General features: G+C 46.3%; 2 protein-coding genes across 6 annotated transcripts in view; one reads left to right on the top strand and one right to left on the bottom strand.

Moving 5' to 3' along the window:
* Window positions 1-618, bottom strand: part of RGS12 (regulator of G protein signaling 12) — a 98,744-nt gene extending 98,126 nt beyond the window's left edge. For 2 of the 3 annotated variants that reach the window (XM_088131226.1, XM_088131228.1), the window contains exon 1: window positions 481-612. The gene's annotated coding sequence lies outside the window, so the exon portion shown is untranslated. Of the gene's footprint in view, window positions 1-480 lie in introns of all 3 variants that reach the window. The other variant, XM_088131227.1, reaches the window with a different exon arrangement.
* The window catches only part of DOK7 (docking protein 7), a 34,161-nt gene continuing 15,658 nt past the window's right edge, over window positions 598-19,100 (top strand). The window contains exons 1-7 of one of the 3 annotated variants that reach the window (XM_088131250.1): window positions 598-798; window positions 881-926; window positions 2,058-2,288; window positions 3,432-3,632; window positions 6,101-6,211; window positions 6,552-6,659; window positions 7,335-8,149. In XM_088131250.1, the coding sequence (XP_087987376.1) occupies window positions 730-798; window positions 881-926; window positions 2,058-2,288; window positions 3,432-3,632; window positions 6,101-6,211; window positions 6,552-6,659; window positions 7,335-8,149 (1,581 nt within the window). In that variant the 5' untranslated portion in view covers window positions 598-729. The remainder of the gene's footprint in view (window positions 799-880; window positions 927-2,057; window positions 2,289-3,431; window positions 3,633-6,100; window positions 6,212-6,551; window positions 6,660-7,334; window positions 8,150-19,100) is intronic. The other 2 variants (XM_088131248.1, XM_088131249.1) reach the window with 2 other exon arrangements.

The raw sequence follows: 19,100 nt of genomic DNA, 5'->3' as shown, positions 1-19,100 counted from the left end.
CCGCGGGAGGGCAAGCCGGCAGCGGCTTCTTCCCGCAGAGGCGGCCCGGCCCGGCGCGACCCCCGAGGTCGGGCTTTCCGAGCGGGGGAAGAAGGAAGGAGGGCAGGGGAGGCGCGGAGGCCCGCGCTGAGGCCCCGCCGGCGGGGAGGGACCGGCGCTCCTTCCTCGCCCGCCCACCGGGGACCCGCGAGCCCTGTCCGGCCGCCCCTCCTGCTCGGCCCGACCTCCGCCCCAGCCCGACGCGGCTCAGACGGGGGATCCGCCCGGGGCGCCGGCGGGTCTAGGGAGACGAAGCGCCCCGAGCGGCCCGCGGGACTGCAGAGCCGAGGGCCGGCGGCGGGCTGCCTCGCTCGCCCCCCCGCCAGCCCCTTTGTCCGCGGCGCCGAGGCCCGGAGGAGGCCGCCCGCCCCGCGCCCCCGGCCCCCGGCCCCGGCCCCCGGCCCCGGCCCCGGCCCCGGCCCCGGCCCCGGCCCCACTTACCTTCGCGCCGCGCCGCGCCGCGCCAGCAGCCCCCGGCCCGCCGGCCCCGTTGCCAGGGCGACGCGCGCCGCCGCTGTCAATCATCGGCCGCGGCCGGGACCGCCCGCCGGCGTGGCAGCGCCCTCCTCGGACTACCGCTCCCGGCGTGCAGCGCGCCGCAGGGGGCGGGCCAGGCCCGGCGCGCGTGGCGCCCGAGCCTCTCCAGCCCCGCCCCGCCCGCCCCGCAGCTGTCGGCAGCCATGCCCGAAGATGACGGACCCCGCCGCCGCCGCCGCGGTGGTGCTGGAGGGGCAGCTGAAGTGGCGCGAGGGGAAGAAGGTGCCCGCGCGGGGGGCGGGGGGCGGGGGGCGGGGCGGGGTCGCCCCGGGACGCCGCTCACCCCCTCTCTCTCCCCCCGCAGTGGAAGAGCCGGTGGCTGGTCCTGCGCAAGCCCTCCCCGGTGGCCGGTGAGTCCCTCGGCCCGCAGAAGGAAGGCCCGGCCCGGCCCCGCCGCGGGCTTTCCTGGTGGCCTCCCGTCTCGGCCCCGGGCGCTCCCGCGCAGCCCCCTCTGAAGAGCCTCTGCCTCGGGGCTCGCGGCGGCCGGGCAGCTCGGCTCCGTCGGGGCGCGAGGAGGCGGCGAGGCCCGCCCGCTCCGGCCGGGCGCCCTCCCCGCGCAGCCCCCGTGAAGCCGCCGGGCGGAGCGCCCTCGGAGCTCCCGTCCCGTCCCGTCCCGTCCCGTCCCTCCCCTCGGCCGGACGGGGCAGCTGCTTCGGGGGCGCGGGGCGGCGGGGCCTGCCTGGGCGGTCCCGGGGCGGCGCGCGGGGTCCCGGGCGCTCCAGCCCTCGATCGCGGGACTTCCTCGGGGCAGAGGCGCTCCGCCAGGCCGGGCGGGTCCGGCAGGGAAGGCTCCGCATCGGGCCGGGGAGCTGCAGACTCCGCGGCTCTCCCTGAGACCGCGCGTGGGGGTGGCTTTGGCCGGCATCTGGGCGGCCTCAGCGGAGAACCGCGAGCGCGCCCAGGTTCGCCGGGGGGCCCCTAGAAACGCGCGGCTGCCCCGCATCGTAAGCGCCGCTGGAACGCGACGGGCGCCGGCTCCTGTGTGGCGCGCGAGGGGCTTCGCCTGCGGCCCTGGGCCGTCCTGGAAGCCGGCCCGGCCCGGCCTTTCTGTGCTGCTGTTGCCCGGGGCGGCCCCGAGAAACGCTCTAAAGTCGGCGAGGCGGGGAGGGCTTAGCGGCCCAGGCCGGGGCTGGGCAGCCTTTGCCAGGCGTCGGTCGGGAGAGCGCGCAGCCGGGGCCAGAATGAAATCTGCCTTTGCGTTGAATTATACCGAAATAGGCCAGATAGGCTTACTCTCCCACCATCTGCTTAACGGTGTCCTCTTCTCTGTATGTAAGAAATGCAGTTTGGTGTAAGCAGCTCTGGAGGTCTCTCTGGGTCAGACTTGGAGCCCTCAGGGCCCGGGTGGCCCTGGGCTCCCCGGATGATCTGAACGACGGACGGTGTGGCGGAGACCAGGTTCCGCGTCTCTCGCCGGCCCTTAGGACCGTAAGAGCTCCCGGACCCGGTGCAGCCTTTGACCGCGGTTCTCTCTCTGTCAGATTGCTTGCTGCTGCTGGTGTACAAGGAACGGTCTGAACGCCTGCGGGGGCTGAAGGAGCGGAGCAGCGCGACCTTGGAGGACATCTGCGGCCTGGAGCCCGGGCTCTGCTACGAGGGGCTGAATCACACCCTCGCCATCATCTGCTTGACCCAGGTGGTGATGCTGGGCTTTGAGAGTAAGGAAACGATGCACGTCTGGGATGCGCACATCCGCTACTGCTTAGGGGAAGGTAAGGAGGGCTTCGTCATTCAGCTTGCGTGAATCCCAGTTCTTGGGCGGAAGACTTTCAGGTCTGACGTTTCAGCCAGCTTTGAAGAGTCTTTGGACACGAGCAGCGGAACTCGGCAGCCCCCCAGAGCAAGGGGGCCACATCCTTTGGGTTCTGAGGCCCCGAAAGCCCTCTTCTCCCTCGGGCTCTGCTTACTGCCCCGTTCCTTGCCCACCCCACGATCTGTTGTGCCTGGTTCCATATTGTATGATATGGTATTCGTCATATCTTGTAAAACTGCAACTCTCTTTGTTGCTATTAGACAACAACAGGGTTCGCACTTTGCACAAAGTGCTTATCTGGATTCCTTGCCTTGACCCCGTGTTGCGCAAACCAACATATTCTACCAGCCAAGTCAAACATGCTAGAAGAGACGATGCTGATGTCTTGAGCAAATTCTTCATGGTCTCTAGGCCTTGCACATATGGGTGGTATCCCTGCAGGGCATTACTCTGGAATCTCCTGGAGTTTAAGGATGCCAGTTGTTGGCACACAGACTCCCAGATACGGTTCCTGGTTCCTCCCTTTCCTTCTCTTCTCTGTGACTGGCAGCCATATCGATTCTGTTCTGTTGCTTTTCAACTTCAAAAATCAAAGGAATGAATGAATATGTTAAAGAAAAATAAGCCATGATCCCTTTAATAAATTCGTTTGTTCTGTTACTTCTTGATACTTAAAAGATACCATTTTGAGGAAACCCTTAAAGTACAGAAAATAATGTTTGTCCCATGACCCACTAAGTCTTTGCATTTTGCATTCCATACGCCAAGCATCTTAAATTTCTGCACCAGGCATTCCAAACTGTTCATCAAGAAAAACTGAATTGTTAGTCTATATGAATATTCTCATAATTTTTATTTTACATGTAAATTTAGGGACTACTCTGAGAGACACTATGCCAAGCGATGAAAAAGCCTTTCAACCTAAACGCGTTTCCTTTTTTCTGGTTACGGTATTCCTCCTTTGATTTTCAGTATCATTAGAATAAGGCTGACAGATGTGAAGATGTTAGTTGACCCAAAGCCAGTGTTTAGATATGTTTGCCAAAGATATTTAAATGAAAAGCTTAATTGCTTGGGTTTCCACCCCCCCGCCCCCCCATAGTTCACAGATTCCACGTTGTGGTAGCGCCTGGAACAAAGCTGGAGCGTGGCCCAGCGACTCTTCACTTCTGCAATGATATCCTTGTGCTGGTGAAAGACATCCCGCCTGTCATTATGGGACAGTGGAAGCTCTCAGACCTTCGGCGCTATGGAGCTGTTCCTAACGGATTTGTCTTTGAAGGAGGAACCCGGTGTGGCTTCTGTGAGTATTCATTCCAGAATTTTTTACTATGAGTCCAGAAAAGCAGTGAACTGAACAGGTGATAGATGCCAGCCTACAAATGTCTTTCTGAATTGCTGGGAACTGCCTGCAAGAAAATGTAACAAACGAGATGGGAAATGGGGGGTGATTATTTCAACTGCCCTAATCCTAAAATGTAACGAAAACTAAATCTTTTAAAAATGTTTTTAAAGCATATGGATTAGCAGTTAAAATTGTTCTTAGGAAAAAAAAAACCCCACAGTTAAAACAAGTAAAGATCTTGCTCATGAACAGTCTTCAAAATTTTTGGGAAACTGGCTGTGATAGAGAGCCCTCCACCTCCTGAGGCAGTTTAGCCCATCTTTGAACAGTTCTTACCATTAGGAAATGTTTCCTAATGTCTGTAATGTAAATCCATTGTTTCCCATCCTGCCTTCTGGAGCAGCTCTGGACAATTCTGCCTGCCTTCTACCTTCACGTAGCTATTGCGTCTCCCGACTGGTCCAGCTCTTGGCCTCTGCCTAAAGCCCAGAGAAATTCCTTTTCCAAGCTTGATTCTCAGAGTCTCTCTAGCAAAAATGTATTAAGAAGAAAGGGAAGAAGTTATAAGAGTGCTGGCAACTGAAGGATTTCTCAGACATAGCCAGTGTGTCCCCAAGGCCATTAAGGCAATATCTTTCTCGTTTTCTTTTTTCCTGCCTTTGTGTGAGCTGCCAGGTCTTTTCACTGATAATGAAGAGGCTTTCTGGTGGCTGTTTATAAGCATCTTCTCAGTCAGACTGCTCTTTTGAAGTCAAGTGACACCATGCCCACTGTTATTTCTGCGGTCAACTAAACTGAATCAAAAAAAGAGATCAGGCTAGTTTGGCACGATCTATTCTTGATAAACCCAGCAGGCTCCTGTTTCTAAACGCTCACAAACTGATTGCTTAATGATCCGTTCCAGAGTTTTGCCCAGGGTTGACATCAGGCTGACCAGCCTCAGGGTCCTCTGTTTTCATCACATGAAAGTAAGAAGGACATTTGCCTTTCTCTGGCTCTAGACCCATCCTTCTTGATTTCTTGGCAGTCATAGAAAGGGGGTCCTGGATGTAACACATGCAAGCAGCTTCAAGACTCTCAGATGCAACTGGGGGCTTAAGCTCATTTCTAGTAACGAGGCTTTTGGTGACCGTCCCTAAGCTTGGTCCGCCCTCCTTGGGGCAGTTGTCCTGCTTGGGCCTGTTTGAGCCCTGTGCCCCTTCGAGAGGTGCTGGAGGGCTCCGCCTTCTCCCTCTTCTCTGCTATTTCCCTGCCGTCTCTTCCCAGCAGCAGACCTGCAGTCCTTTGTCTTCCTTTTTCGACTGATGTAATCCGAAAAGAGCCTCTCGGCTGCTTTTCTAGCTTCTCTTCCTAACCTTAGTTTCTTCTGTGCTTAGCTTCTCTAGCTTTCTCCAGACCTTAGCTGCTGGTTGGTAGACATTCTTAATAATTACACCCATTTCCTGTTTCTTAAATTCTCCATTTTAAGCCTAAGTTTCATAAAAAATTCCTGCGCATCCATAGTAGTTTTCTAAACTGCCCTCCCATTCATTTCTGATTGGGATAGTGTATGATTATATTTCTGGTAGCCTAGTTTTGAGTGGCCTCTACCCCCCTGTGCTTCCCTTGACTTGAAGATCCCTGTGTAAGAAATCCTGCCCGGGCACTCATTAATCTGGTCAAAATTGGCTTTTCTGAATTCTGCACTCCAATTTCTCTTTCTGTGATAACTTGAACCCTGGGATTATGATGTCACTTCCTCCAAAAGTTCCCACGGCCCTCACCAGCTGTTCCTTGTTGGTTATGATGCAATCTGGGATAGCCTCATCTCTTGTTCAGCCTACTGTAAAATGAAACAGTGAGCGAGACTAATGAGGAATTTGGGGTACTTTGCAGTCTTTTCCAACAGATCTCTGTGTAGTTGAAGTCTCCAAACAGGACTCTGGGAGTTGAAGTCCACCCATCTTCAAGCTGCTAAGCTTGAGAAGCACTGGGTTAGACAGAATGAAAAGTTAAAGGATTGGGTTAGTTTTATACTGATGCTGTACGAATCTCTTTTTTATTCCTTTTTATTTTAATCACCATAAAGTACACAGGGTTTTTTTTTAACCAAACATGGGTATATTTTGTGGTTGTGTTGTTTCACCCATTTTTTTTAAGGTTAGGCTGCAGTTCTGCTTTACTACTGTTCCCAAAGCAAGCTAAGCCTGTGTGATTTCAGCAAGCGTTGGCTGGTCTTGCGTGGGGGCATTTATCCTCTGCATTTAATTTGGGGGGTTTACAATTATGTTTTTTTTCTTTTGTGGATTGCTCTATGCCCCCGGATCCTGGGATTGGGACATTATAAATAAATCAGTGAACATGCTCGATTTGTTATATAGCGTATTGTATTCCATATGTGTCAGTTCTGACCGCATACCAATGTAAACGTTTTGGTTTTTTTGCAGGGGCCGGTGTTTTTTTCCTCTCTTGCACGGAAGGAGAAAAGATCAGCTTTCTCTTTGATTGCATTGTTCACGGCATCTCTCCAACGAAAGGCTTGCGTCAAGTTTTAGCAGGTTAAGATAGGGTACCCAGCATGAATGGGGTTGTGAGCAAAGCTGACATTTCTTCCCCCCCCCCCCCCCGTTCCTTGATGAGCATTTAGTTGTTTAGAGGGAGAAGCAGAACCCTGTTGGATAAAAAAAATGCATAGTTAACCAACTCAGTTGCATTAGCGCTAAATGCTATCCGATCTTCTTTTGTAATACACCATTAATCTAGAATCAGCCAGAGCTGGGGTTGGACCTTGGGAGCTCTAGAAGCTACCTCAGTAGCATTCCAGGACTCTCCTTCAACTGTTCATTAGAATTAATTACAGCCTGTCTCAATTATCACTTGATGTATCTCTTCTTGAAGACCCCAGTGCGACTCCTGCCTGCATGGAAGAAAGGGTGGCTTACGAGGCTTCGCAGTTGGAGAAGCGCCTCAGCCTTCTCTCCCACAGCGGCTGCCGTGGCAGTGGAGGTAACCCCCCAGCGCTTCCTTCTTCCTCCCAGGAATTAGCTAGGTTGCTTTACTGCTAATCCAGAGCACTGAACAACTTTGCCACTCTGGATTCTTCAAAGGCTGGTTTGTTCCTGCCGGGCCAATGGGATGGGCGTGGGGGGAATTAGGCAGCGCTTCAGATGTTGGGGTGTCACTGCAGTACCCGTGTCTGCTGTCTGTGCACAGTCTGTGCCAGGCTCAGGGTCTGAAAAGAGGATTCTTTGCCCAACTTCACAAAGGATAGTTATTGAGCCAGGAAAGAGGAGAAGGGGGCAGAAGTGAACTGGGCAAGACTTTCCTGCAAGAGTAGCCATACCGGTAACGAGGACAGCAGAGTCCAGTTGTCCTCCACGGCCAGCTAATCTTTAAAGTGCCACCAGACTTACTAGTGCTTGTTCTCTAGCATGGATGGGAAAGTGTTAAGGTGTGCAGGTAAGTAGAAGCAGAAAGGAGCCAGGGTCCAAAATACGAGTAGCGAATCATGTGTCTTCCTGCTGTATTTCACCGCTAGGAACAGATTGGCACTGCAGGTGACTTAATCCGGGCCTCCCTGGCCTGCCAAACTCTGAACCCTGCCTGACCAGGATGACTGGGGATCCTCTCTGTTTCAAGGAACCTTCTGCTGTTTAATCATTTGTCCATTCCTTCAACCAGGTGACGACCGAAGCTTGTCCAGTGCATCCTCAGACGCCAGCCACTCCGATGCCAGTATTGGGAGCAGGTTGACTCTCTGGCCCGAGCAGTCGTCAGCCGGTACTTCCCAAGAGTCTCGTGGACCGGCTGCAGCGGCAGAGAAGCTGCACTCCAAAGGAGCCCCTGGGACTACCAGGCCGCCCCCGAGACTCCTGCACTGTAGGCAGCTGCAAGAAATAGGCCGCCAGAGCTCTTCTGACAGCGGGATAGCGACCGGCAGTCACTCCTCTTATTCGGGAAGTTTCTCTTCCTACGCGGGGAGCCTGGACGTTTGCCACAGGGATGAGTTTGGATCCCTGGTGAGCCTCTCGCTGAGTTTCCCTTCCGACTGGAACGTGTGCAGCTGCCTGCCAGGAGAGCCCCAGAGGAGCCCTGGCCCAGAGTACCAGGTTCCCAGCTGGCTCAGACACACCTACGACACGCCCAGAAGTTTGTTTCAGACCTCTGCGAAAGGCACGCTCGCCTCAAGTCCAGATGTCGCGCCAGCCAAAGTCCAGACCAAAGGGGATGCGAAGCAGCCGGCACCGCATCTGGAAGGAGAAGCTGCTTCCAAACAAAGCCAAGAGATGGATTTGCAGGCCACCTTTTCACCGGAGGCTACCAAAGGGCCATTCCCAGAGACGCGTCTGAGGCAGCCGGTCCAGGGGCAGGATTGCAGAGGTCCCGAGGGGGCTCTGTGCGGGGCCGTCTCCAGCAGCTCTTGTGAACTGTGCAGTTCCCCCTCCGAGACGAGGCCGGCTCTCTTCCCATCGTGCCCAGTCTGTGGCGGGATACGGGTAAGTCTTGGCCGAATCTTGCTTTGTGGCATGTTGGGTATCTTGTGAGCAAATAAATTGTTATTTTAATTGGTGTCTACTAATCAGTTGTTATCTGAAAAGTACTAATGTTACATATTGCTACTTGCTCTTTTTATGTAATTTATATTGAGAGTTTTAACAACAGTAATAAAAACTAATACAAATTAAAGGAGAACGGGAAAGGAGAAAGAGGGAGAGATAAAGGAAAAAGCTAAAAGTGCAAAAAAAAAAAAAGGAAAGTAAAGAAAAAAGAAAAGTAGAAAAAATAAGATTGAAAGAAGAGATAGAAAGAAGTGGCTTCTGATCTTCTTCACAGCAGTTTTAAGTACAATTATATTTTAACCTCTCTCTCTCTCTGGTTATATCATGACTCTCTTCTTTGTATTGTCTATCCTGGCTAATCATCAAAACTATAAATGACAACTTCATTTTTTCTTTTTTACGAAAAAAGCCCATAAGGGGTTTCCAGTCACCGATAAATGTAGATCTTGTCTTTTCTCTAGTGTGATATCTACATTTATCGGTGACTGGAAACAAGTCAATTTAGCCATCTCGGCAAGTTCTGTCATCTTCACCAACCATTCTTTCATTGTAGGTCTTGCCAGATCTTTCCATCTTGCTGCAGTTATCATATATAAAAAGTATTCTATGGCTCTTTTCTAGCTGTTTTTCCATGAGTCCCAGGAGGAAAAGTTCTGATTTCAATTGAATATTAATTTTTAAAATCCTCTGAATTTTGTATTGTATTTGAGCCCAAAATTTTCTAGCTTTTTTATATGTCCACCAAGCATGATAAAATGACCCTTCTTGTTGTTCACATTTCCAACATAAATTTAAAGTATTATCTAGTACATTCTAGATAATTTATCTGGTGACATATACCAATGGTACATCATTTTATAAAAATTATCTTTAAGATTATGACATAATGTAAATTTCAGTCCTTTCAGCCACATATTTTTCCATTGTTCCATCAGTATATTATAATCAAAATTTTTAGCCCACTTTATCATACATTCTTTGACCTGTTCTTCTGTTTCAAATTTCAGTAGAAGTTTATACATTTTAGCAATTACATGTTCATTGTTTGTACACAATTCCATTTCAAATTCTGTCTTACATTGTTCAGTACCATGCATTCTTTTATCTACTTTCAATCTTTCTAATAACTATATGTAAGAAGACCATTGACAACTGTCCCTCTGCCATCAGTTGTTCTCTTGGTTTTATTTGATATTCCCCTTGGTAAAATTCTAGTATCTCACGGTATGTTAACCATTTATCTTTGCCTGCTGTTTCTCGTCTGTAAAATGCTTCTTGTGCTGAGAGGCACAAAGGTGTTTTCAGGCACAGCCTGGGTTTGTGCCTGTTCCATATACTCAATATGGCACGTCTAACATTATGATTTTTGAAATTTACATTAATCTTGACTTTATTGTACCAGAATTATCCATGCCGCCCAAATCTCAGGTCGTGTTCTTCTAACTAAGAGTCTTTTATTTCTCAGCAACAGCCATTCTTTCATTCAAACCAAGCAACAAACTGCAGAATACAATTTCAGATCAGGTAGACCCAGTCTTCCTCTTTGCTTCACAGCTTGTAACACTTTATATTTAACTCATGGCTTTTTCCCTTGCCATACAAACTTAGATATATCTTTTTGCCATTGTTTAGATGGTACATCAGTTGTCAAAACAGGTATTGTCTGAAACAAAAACACCAGGCAAGACATTCATTTTTACCACAGAGATTCTCCCCAACAGTGACAATTGTAGTTTCCCCCATCTTAGCATGCCCTTTTTAACCATTCCATGTCTTAACATGTTTATTTTAAAATAACATACAATTCATATTTGTCATAGTGATACCCAAATATTTTGCTTTTTTCTTAATTTTAAAACCAGTTTTTTCCATTAGTTCTGTTTGATCCTCTATTTTCATATTTTTTGTTAACATCTTTGTCTTCTGATTATTAATCTTAAAACCTGCTAACATACCAAATTCTTTTAATTTTCCCATTAATATTTCTATTCCCTTTAATAGATACTCCAAAACCAGCACCAAATCATCACCAAATGCCCTTAGCTTATAAGTTTCTCTTTTAAACTTTACTCCCATAATTCTTTCATCTTGTCTTATGTCTCTGTTCAGTACTTCAGAAACTGAAATAAAAAGGAGCAGAGACAACGGGCATTCTTGTCTTGTCCCTTTTTGTATCTCACAGGGTTTTGTTAGTTCTCCATTAACAATTATTTGTGCTTTCTGTGAGGTGTAAATCAATCTTACCCATTTAATAAAATTCTCTCCAAAGTTCATATCTTCCAGAACTTTAAATAAGAAAGCCCAGTTCAAATTGTCAAAGACCTACTCTGCATCTAAAAAAATCAGTGCAGCTTGTTTTTCATTATGTTGCTCCAGATATTCCAAAATGTCCAACACATTTCTAATATTATCCCTTGTCTTTTAGGTAAAAACCCACATTGATCTTCATGAATAAATTCTTGCAAAATTATTTTCAACCTTGCAATCAAAATAATTGTGAACAACTTATAATCATTATTCAATATTGAAACCAGTTTCTTCTTGAAGTCAAATCTTGGCCCTCTTTAGGTATTAATGCTATATTTGTCTCTTTCTAACTGTCCAGCATCTTTCTCCTCTGTAAAATAGAATTCATCGTATTTTGTAAAGGTGGTAAGAGTTCATCCTCAAAACATTTGTAATAAAAAGCCAGTAAGCTATCTGATCCATGCACCTTTCCTGTTTTAGTCTTTTTTATAACTTCACAAACTTCCCTTATTGTTATAGGTCCATTCATAATCTGTTTCTGTTTCTCTGACATTGGGTATTTACGCCCCAAATGAGGACAAAGTAAACATTTCATAAATGACTTATGGATAAACTAATGGACTTTTCCTGTGAAAATTGGTGCCTAATGGTGGATTGGAATGGAGTGGTTTCCCCACAAGAAGACAGAACTTCTAAGAAAAATATTAAAATTACATAAGGTAAATTGCCAAACGTTTTCTTTGATTTGATGGATAATTTAGGGCTTGTTGACTTAAGGAGACATACAAATGGCAATTCAAAAGAGTATAGTTATTTCTCTGAAAGACACAGATCTTTTTCAAGAATAGATATGATTTGGATTTCAAAAAATTTGGCTACTGATGTTCATAAAGTAGAGATACCCACAAAGACTTTTTCAAACCATAACCCAGTGAGTTTGGTTTTTAAAAAGGAAATCAGTTCTTTCAAATGGAGGCTAAATGAAATGCTATTACAAAAAGAAAAAATAGTACTCTAAAGAGAAATTAAAAGAACTTTTTGAAAATAAAAAAGGCACAGATGTAAGGATAGTTTGGGATGCAAGTAAAGCTTTCATGAGAGGATACAACATAACAGTGAACCTAAAAAGAAGAGGCAGGAGAAAATACAAGCTCTTTTGGATGAGACAAAAAGGAAGAAGAATTAAAGAAGCTTCCAGAGAAGATCAGTATTACCCAACAAATTCAGCTTCTACTGTACAGCAACAACTGTCTATGTTAACAGTGAGAGAAATAGAATTAAAAACGAATTACACAAAACAAAACAAAATTTGAGTTAGCAAACAAACCAGGAAAATGGCTGGCATACAAATTATGAAAAGAAAAAGAAATGAAAACAGTATTAAAATTACAAGAGGAAAATACTGTAATAACAGATAATGTGAACATGAAAAAAATATGTTATCAATATTACTCTAATTTATATAAAGGACAAGAAATGTCCCTGGAGAAAATGGATGAATATTTAAAGAAACAAAATTTACCAAAGATTGCTACTTGTTCTTTTTTATGCTGTGTTTTTATCTTGAATAGTTCCAGGGCAGCCTCTGGTACAGACACTAACCAGACTCAGGTTTAGTTCTGTGGTTCTCCTTTCAACGTTCTCTGATTGACTGGGAAATTCTGTTTGGATTATCACTGAGATACCAGTGAAGGGTTTCTAACAGAACCCTAGAGCTGGAAGGGGCCCTTCAGCCTCTACCTTTTGCAGGGGGCAGTAAGTTCCCACTCCCTGCCCTTGAAAGCATCCAGGGAAGGGCACCCCCCACCACCACCATGGAAAGGGGCTCCGATTCCACCGTCCAACAGCCAGGTGGAATCCATCTTTCTCTAAATTAAGTAATGAGAGCCTGGCAAATATACATCCCAGGTAAGTGAGCCTTTTCTTGTGTGGCTGGTGCTGGGAAAGAATTCTTTACTGAATTTCTGTGTATTGTGCAAGTGTAAGATACTGTCCGCTGAGCTCTGTTACGGCCACTGTCACAGATGGCAGCAAAGCGTAAGCTAAAAAAGAAGGCCCTTCACCTGGCCAAGGTGAACTACTCCTCCACAGAAAGAAAAAATGACAGCGGTTTTAATGCCTGCCATGGAGGAAAGAAAAGAGGCCTCCAAAACGCAGGAGTCTGCAGGAGGAAAAACGGCCTCCTCCTGGAATCATGGCACAAAATTCAAAATCATTACCGGATTTACAGAATTATGCATTCTTTACTGTCTGGAACTATTTAAGAAGTAGGAGTTGGAGGTATTTCTCTCCATTTTAGCTGACAGTCTGAATCCTGGGCTGGCAATCTGAGGCCCGATTATGCCAGTGTACCCAGAAGGGTCCTGCCCTCTCCATCCCTACAGTGGAGTTGGAGAAAAGTTGGAAGGAGCCGTTGTCTCCCCGCTTCCCCAGGGAATCTGCACCACTGTGGGAGGAGGAGGGGGAGATAGTGGTGGCCTTCTTTCTAAGGTTATGCTCATCGGCTGGCTTGCAAACCTTCACACGGAAGACACGCAGGAGGAGGAAGAGGAGGGGGTCTTTCCCCCAGCGTTCCACCGCAAGGACTGCACGTAGAGCTCTGGATGTGGCACAGAAGTGGCTCTCGTGGTGATGGAGCAGGAGGAGGTGGCAGCTCCAAGTGGGAAGGGGGAGCAGGAGCGGGGCACCCTGTTCCCCTTGGCATGAAACATCTCTCCACCCAGAGGATGTAGAAACTGCTGGGGACAGAATGAAAAGAATTGCTATCCAGTGGCTGCCCACTTGTGGAGTTATGCTGGTGGGAATTATGAAGAGGGATGCTTGATGCAGTGATGAAGTGAAAGAGGCTGTGGATAAGAAAAAAGGCATATGAGAATGATTGCAGCAAAAATGAGGATGAAAGCAAGATCTTACGTAATGTGAACGTGTACAGGAAAAAACAGTGGCAAGGAATGGTTAAGGTTAAAAAAGGCAAAGAGGACAGAGTGATTTTCCTGGAAATAAACAGCTGTTCTGGAAGCAGGAGGAGGGCTGAGCAAGGAACCGCTGGCATTGTGAATGAAATTAGATCAAAGTGATGAAATTGTTTGGTATGAAACTGAAGTGAGGGAAGTAATATGTTAGGGACTTTTATGGGAAAGATACTCCTGTGGCTGCAGCTTCTGTACCAGGCAGGCTCAGGCAGAAGACAGAGAGAGGTCCTTGTTGCAGGCAGGGAGTCAGATGACCCAGCTGTGCCTATGTTGGAAGAGGCACAAAAAGGCTGGTCTTTTTAAAGTGAGAGGCAGTGTTCAAAGGAAGCTGCAGAGTGAGGTCCTGCAAAGCCCAGGGCCTGACACTGTCCCCAACCAGCCACAGACTACGTTTCCAGGGAAAAGGGAAGCCCTAATAAAAGGAAGCAGAGGATCTTTGCTTCAAGGAAAATTGCTATTTCTGTTGAAATAAGTGCCTATTCCAGCCAGAATGTACATTAAATTGATTCTTTTTTCACCTGCATTATGTTAAGTTAGGTCAATATTTTTAAAATTTCCCCATACGATTTGTTGAACTGTCTGTAATTTAGTCTTTATACTTCAGACTGTGCTTATAATTTTTATTTAAAAATTTTTAGAATTGAAGTTTTCTATAGAATATCCTTAAAGTCTGTAATATTCTGATGGAGAAAAGTTTGTATCAGACTTGTGGTCTGCTCAGAACTTTAATTTTTCTTCTGGATTTCTTTTTTAAGCAAGTGATATTATCTCTTCCAACAATGAATGGTTGTATTTTGGATACTTAAATTGGATTCTTTATCATTTATATTTTCTTTTTTCTAATAAAATGTGATATTACCTCCTATGACATAGGTTTATCTCCCTCAAAGCCATAATCCTGTATGCTATATAGTCAGAAGTTCCATCTTTTGTATTTTTTAGCTTTTTAATAGCCAGAATAGCCGTAGAGGGTCTGAGAATCCTGTCTCTCTCTCATACTTGGTTTAGAGAGCATTCCCTGAGAAATAGAACTACCAAACTGTTGTACAAAATAGGAGGTGGGACCAGGGTATCACCACTTAGAGGCTTCTGGAACAGGCAATTTCATAGAATGATCAGGTTGGAAGGGACTTCTGAAATCGTCTAATCCAACCCACTACCCAAGGCAGGAATCTTCATATCACTGCAGACAAATCACTGCCCAACCTTTGCTTGGAAACCTTTAGTGATGGAGTGTCCATGACTCCAGGAAGCACTCTGTTCCAATTTTTAACAGTCAGGGAATTCCTCCTTATTTTGAATGTGAATCTCCTCTGTAGAGCTTCTACCAACTGGCTCCTGTCCTACCCTCAGGGATTGTGAAGAAGAAATCCACACCCTCTTCCCTCTGATAGACCTTCAAGCACTGTAAGAATGCTATCATGACTCCCATTAGCTGTCTCCTTTAGGCTAAACGTACCCAGTTCTTTTAACTATTCTTCATAGGATTTAGCCAGGTTACCTGAATGATGTGTCTTCCAAACATGTTCTTCCCAGTCTTTGTAAGGTGCAGCCCATCTCACGCCAGAAGCCCTTCCTTTAGGTAATGTAGGCCATGGTCCAGGAATCCACGTTTTCTTGATGACATCCCTTGAGTAAGTGTTTACCTGCGGAATCTTCTATTCCTTTCTTGGGCCATCACTGTTATTTGGAAGTATGGATGAAAATACCACTTGTGCTCCAGACTTTTTTGCCTTCCTTGGACTATCTCAGTATTCTTTCCAGGCCCTTTCTGGATGTGTCATTTGTTCCAGGATGTTGAAGAGTAAAATTGAAATGAATGCTGTAATTGTTAGTGTCCCAGAAAATATTGATGGAAAAGGAACTTAACAAATCTTATGAAAACATCAAAAAATGGAAAACTGCAAGTGTAGATTTTGTAACTGGAGAAACATTAGAAGATGGATGTAAGATTTGTTTAACACAGGTGTGAAGACTCACCTGTGCCTGACAATTGGAAGGATCCCTTTATTGTTCCCACATACAAAGGGGAGGAATGAATGCAAGAGTGAATACAAAAATGTGTGAGAATAAATAGAATGCTAAGGAAAGTATTCGCTTCTGAGCAGGGATATGTGATGTCCCCTTGATTGTTTAATGGATAAATTATGATATATATACAGTGGGGCAAAAAAGTATTTAGTCAGCCACCAATTGTGCAAGTTCTCCCACTTAAAAAGATGAGAGAGGCCTGTAATTTTCATCATAGGTATACCTCAACTATGAGAGACAAAATGGGGAGAAAAATCCAGAAAATCACATTGTCTGATTTTTAAAGAATTTATTTGCAAATCATGGTGGAAAATAAGTATTTGGTCAATATCAAAAGTTCATCTCAATACTTTGTTATATATCCTTTGTTGGCAATGACGGAGGTCAAACATTTTCTGTAAGTCTTCACAAGATTTTCACACACTGTTGCTGGTATTTTGGCCCATTCCTCCATGCAGATCTCTAGAGCAGTGATGTTTTGGGACTGTCGCTGGGCAACACGGACTTTCAACTCCCTCCAAAGGTTTTCCATGGGGTTGAGATCTGGAGACTGGCTAGGCCACTCCAGGACCTTGAAATGCTTCTTACGAAGCCACCCCTTTGTTGCCCAGGCGGTGTGTTTGGGATCATTGTCATGCTGAAAGACCCAGCCACATTTCATCTTCAATGCCCTTGCTGATGGAAGGAGGTGTTCACTCAAAATCTCACGATACATGGCCCCATTCATTCTTTCCTTTACACGGATCAGTCGTCCTGGTCCCTTTGCAGAAAAACAGCCCCAAAGCATGATGTTTCCACCCCCATGCTTCACAGTAGGTATGGTGTTCTTTGGATGCATCTCAGCATTCTCTCTCCTCCAAACACAACGAGTTGAGTTTAGACCAAAACATTCTACTTTGGTTTCATCTGACCATATGACATGCTCCCAATCCTCTTCTGGATCATCCAAATGCTCTCTAGCAAACTTCAGACGGGCCCGGACATGTACTGGCTTAAGCAGGGGGACACATCTGGCACTGCAGGATTTGAGTCCCTGGCGGCGTAGTGTGTTACTGATGGTAGCCTTTGTTACTTTGGTCCCAGTCTCTGCAGGTCATTTACTAGGTCCCCCCATGTGGTTCTGGAATTTTTGCTCACCATTCTTGTGATCATTTTGACCCCACAAGGTGAGATCTTGCATGGAGCCCCAGATCAAGGGAGATTATCAGTGGTCTTGTATGTCTTCCATTTTCTAATTATTGCTCCCACAGTTGATTTCTTCACACCAAGCTGCTTGCCTATTGCAGATTCAGTCTTCCCAGCTTGGTGCAGGTCTACAATTTTGTTTCTGGTGTCCTTCAACAGCTCTTTGGTCTTGGCCATAGTGGAGTTTGGAGTGTGACTGTTTGAGGTTGTGGACAGGTGTCTTTTATACTGATAACAAGGTCAAACAGGTGCCATTACTACAGGTAACAAGTGGAGGACAGAGGAGCCTCTTAAAGAAGTAGTTACAGGTCTGTGAGAGCCAGACATCTTGCTTGTTTGTAGGTGACCAAATACTTATTTTCCACCATGATTTGCAAATACATTCTTTAAAAATCAGACAATGTGATTTTCTGGAATTTTTTTTCTCATTTTGTCTCTCATAGTTGAGGTATACCTATGATGAAAATTACAGGCCTCTCTCATCTTTTTAAGTGGGAGAACTTGCACAATTGGTGGCTGACTAAATACTTTTTTGCCCCACTGTATTATATAATTATAAATGTATAAGGAATGCATGTAATGAAGTTAGAGGTGTATAGGTTGAGGATCTAAACATATGCATACTGTAATATGTAGATGATGCCATGTTGTTGACTTAGAACCTAAATAATTTGCAGTGCATTGATAGATTATATGAGGTAGATGTGCTTGAAAGGAAAGATGAACATTTGCAAATTATACATAAATAGCAAAAAAAAAAAAACCCAAGTAAATAAATCTGTGCTTTTTTAGAATGTTTATTGAAGATGGAAAAACCACAGGAGAAATGTTAAAACATGCATATATTGTATAAAGATAATGAAAAGTATGTCCTCTTTTGCAAGAAATGAAGTCTGTCAAAGGTAGTGAAAATGGCCAGGTAAAAGAATATGCTTCTGCCCATTTTGTTATGAATGTCAGGAGAAACCTCAAAGTCAGCTGAATGCAGTGGGAATGGGCTTAAGAAGCGTGCGTGGTAAAACACGAAGAGAAAGGATCAAAGATAAAACAGGTACAGAATAAATGTAGATTGAACACAAAAATGAGTGGCTGGTACGAAAAGGCACATTGAAGTGGTTTGGTCATATAGAGAGAGTGAATGAGAATGGAATCTCAGAACAAATATGTGAAGGAAGTGTAGAGTGAATGGGTCAAGAGGATGGCAAAGCTGAGAAATTCATGGTTGAGAAGATTCTTGAAAAGAGAGGGGAACAGTTTAAAGAACAAAAGACTATATGGGTGTCCCATTTCACACAAGTGACTCTGAGCGGCCTACAAGGGTTAAAAACACAGAAACCCGTGACATATAACCCCTGACACCCAACAATAAATAATAACCCCGCTCACAGGAAAAAAAACATCAACAGCTGCGGAGCTCTTCTAACCTCCTGACCCAGCAGAACCATACAGGGTTGCGCCATACAGAAAAAAGGCTAACTGAGTTGGGCCATCCGAATCTCCAAGGGGATGCTGTTCCTTCCACAGGGTAGACTCTGCCATTGAGAAGGTTATGACTCCAGGGTCCAACAGGTTGACATTGTTTGACACAAGGGACCCAGAGCATGGCCTCTCTACTAGATTTGGTGGGGTGAGCAGAAACAATGGAAGAAAGGCAGTCCCACACATAACCAGCACATTGAATTGCACCAGTTCAGTGGTGTTATATGGATGTAACAAGAAACACCAAAAACTGCCTGAGCTGCTGCATTCTGGACCAGCTGCAGCTTCTGAGTCCTCTTCAAGGGCAGCCCTATGTAAAACACATTATAGTAATCCAAACAGGAAGTGACTGAGCTGTGAGTCACCATAAACAAGACCTCCCAGTCCAGGAATGGGCACGATTGGTGCACAAGACAAACCTGTGCAAAGATACACACACACACCCCAGCCATGGCTGCCACCTGCTCTTTGAGGGTCCCAAATTGCAGCTGACTGGGGAAGTGCACCTCCAGGCAGAATTAAAAGATGGAAAATCCCAGGAACCGGGAGAGCCTTAAAACCCACAGCCACTCAGCTTTGCCGGGGTTGAGCCAAAGCCTGTTCTCCCCCTTCCAGATCCTCACAGCCTCCAGCCCTTGGGAAAGGAAATTGACCCCATCATTTGATTGACCAACAGTGGAGATGTACAACTGGGTATCGTCAGCATACAGCGATGATACTGTACCCCATGCTGGCAGATGACCTTGCCCAGCAGCTTCATGTAGATGTTGAATAGGAGCAGGAGGAGAGTGGAGCCCTAAGGTGCCCCACAAAGCAGGGGCCTCAAGCTAATCCCCCCCCCACAACACCAACTGGAACTAGCCCTGGAGAAAGGAGGAGAACCGCCATAATACCATGCCTCCCGTTCCTAATCCCCTGAGCTGGCCCAGAGGGATACCATGATCAATGGTATCAAAAGCTGCTGAGAGATCAAG

Source organism: Python bivittatus, unplaced genomic scaffold (genome assembly GCF_059951505.1).
Source record: "Python bivittatus isolate LINGU-HERP-01145 unplaced genomic scaffold, Pbiv_v1 ctg000970_np1212, whole genome shotgun sequence".
Taxonomy (NCBI): domain Eukaryota; kingdom Metazoa; phylum Chordata; class Lepidosauria; order Squamata; family Pythonidae; genus Python; species Python bivittatus.
The sequence above is the reverse complement of the archived record's forward strand: the minus strand, read 5'-3'. Positions and strand labels throughout refer to the sequence as shown.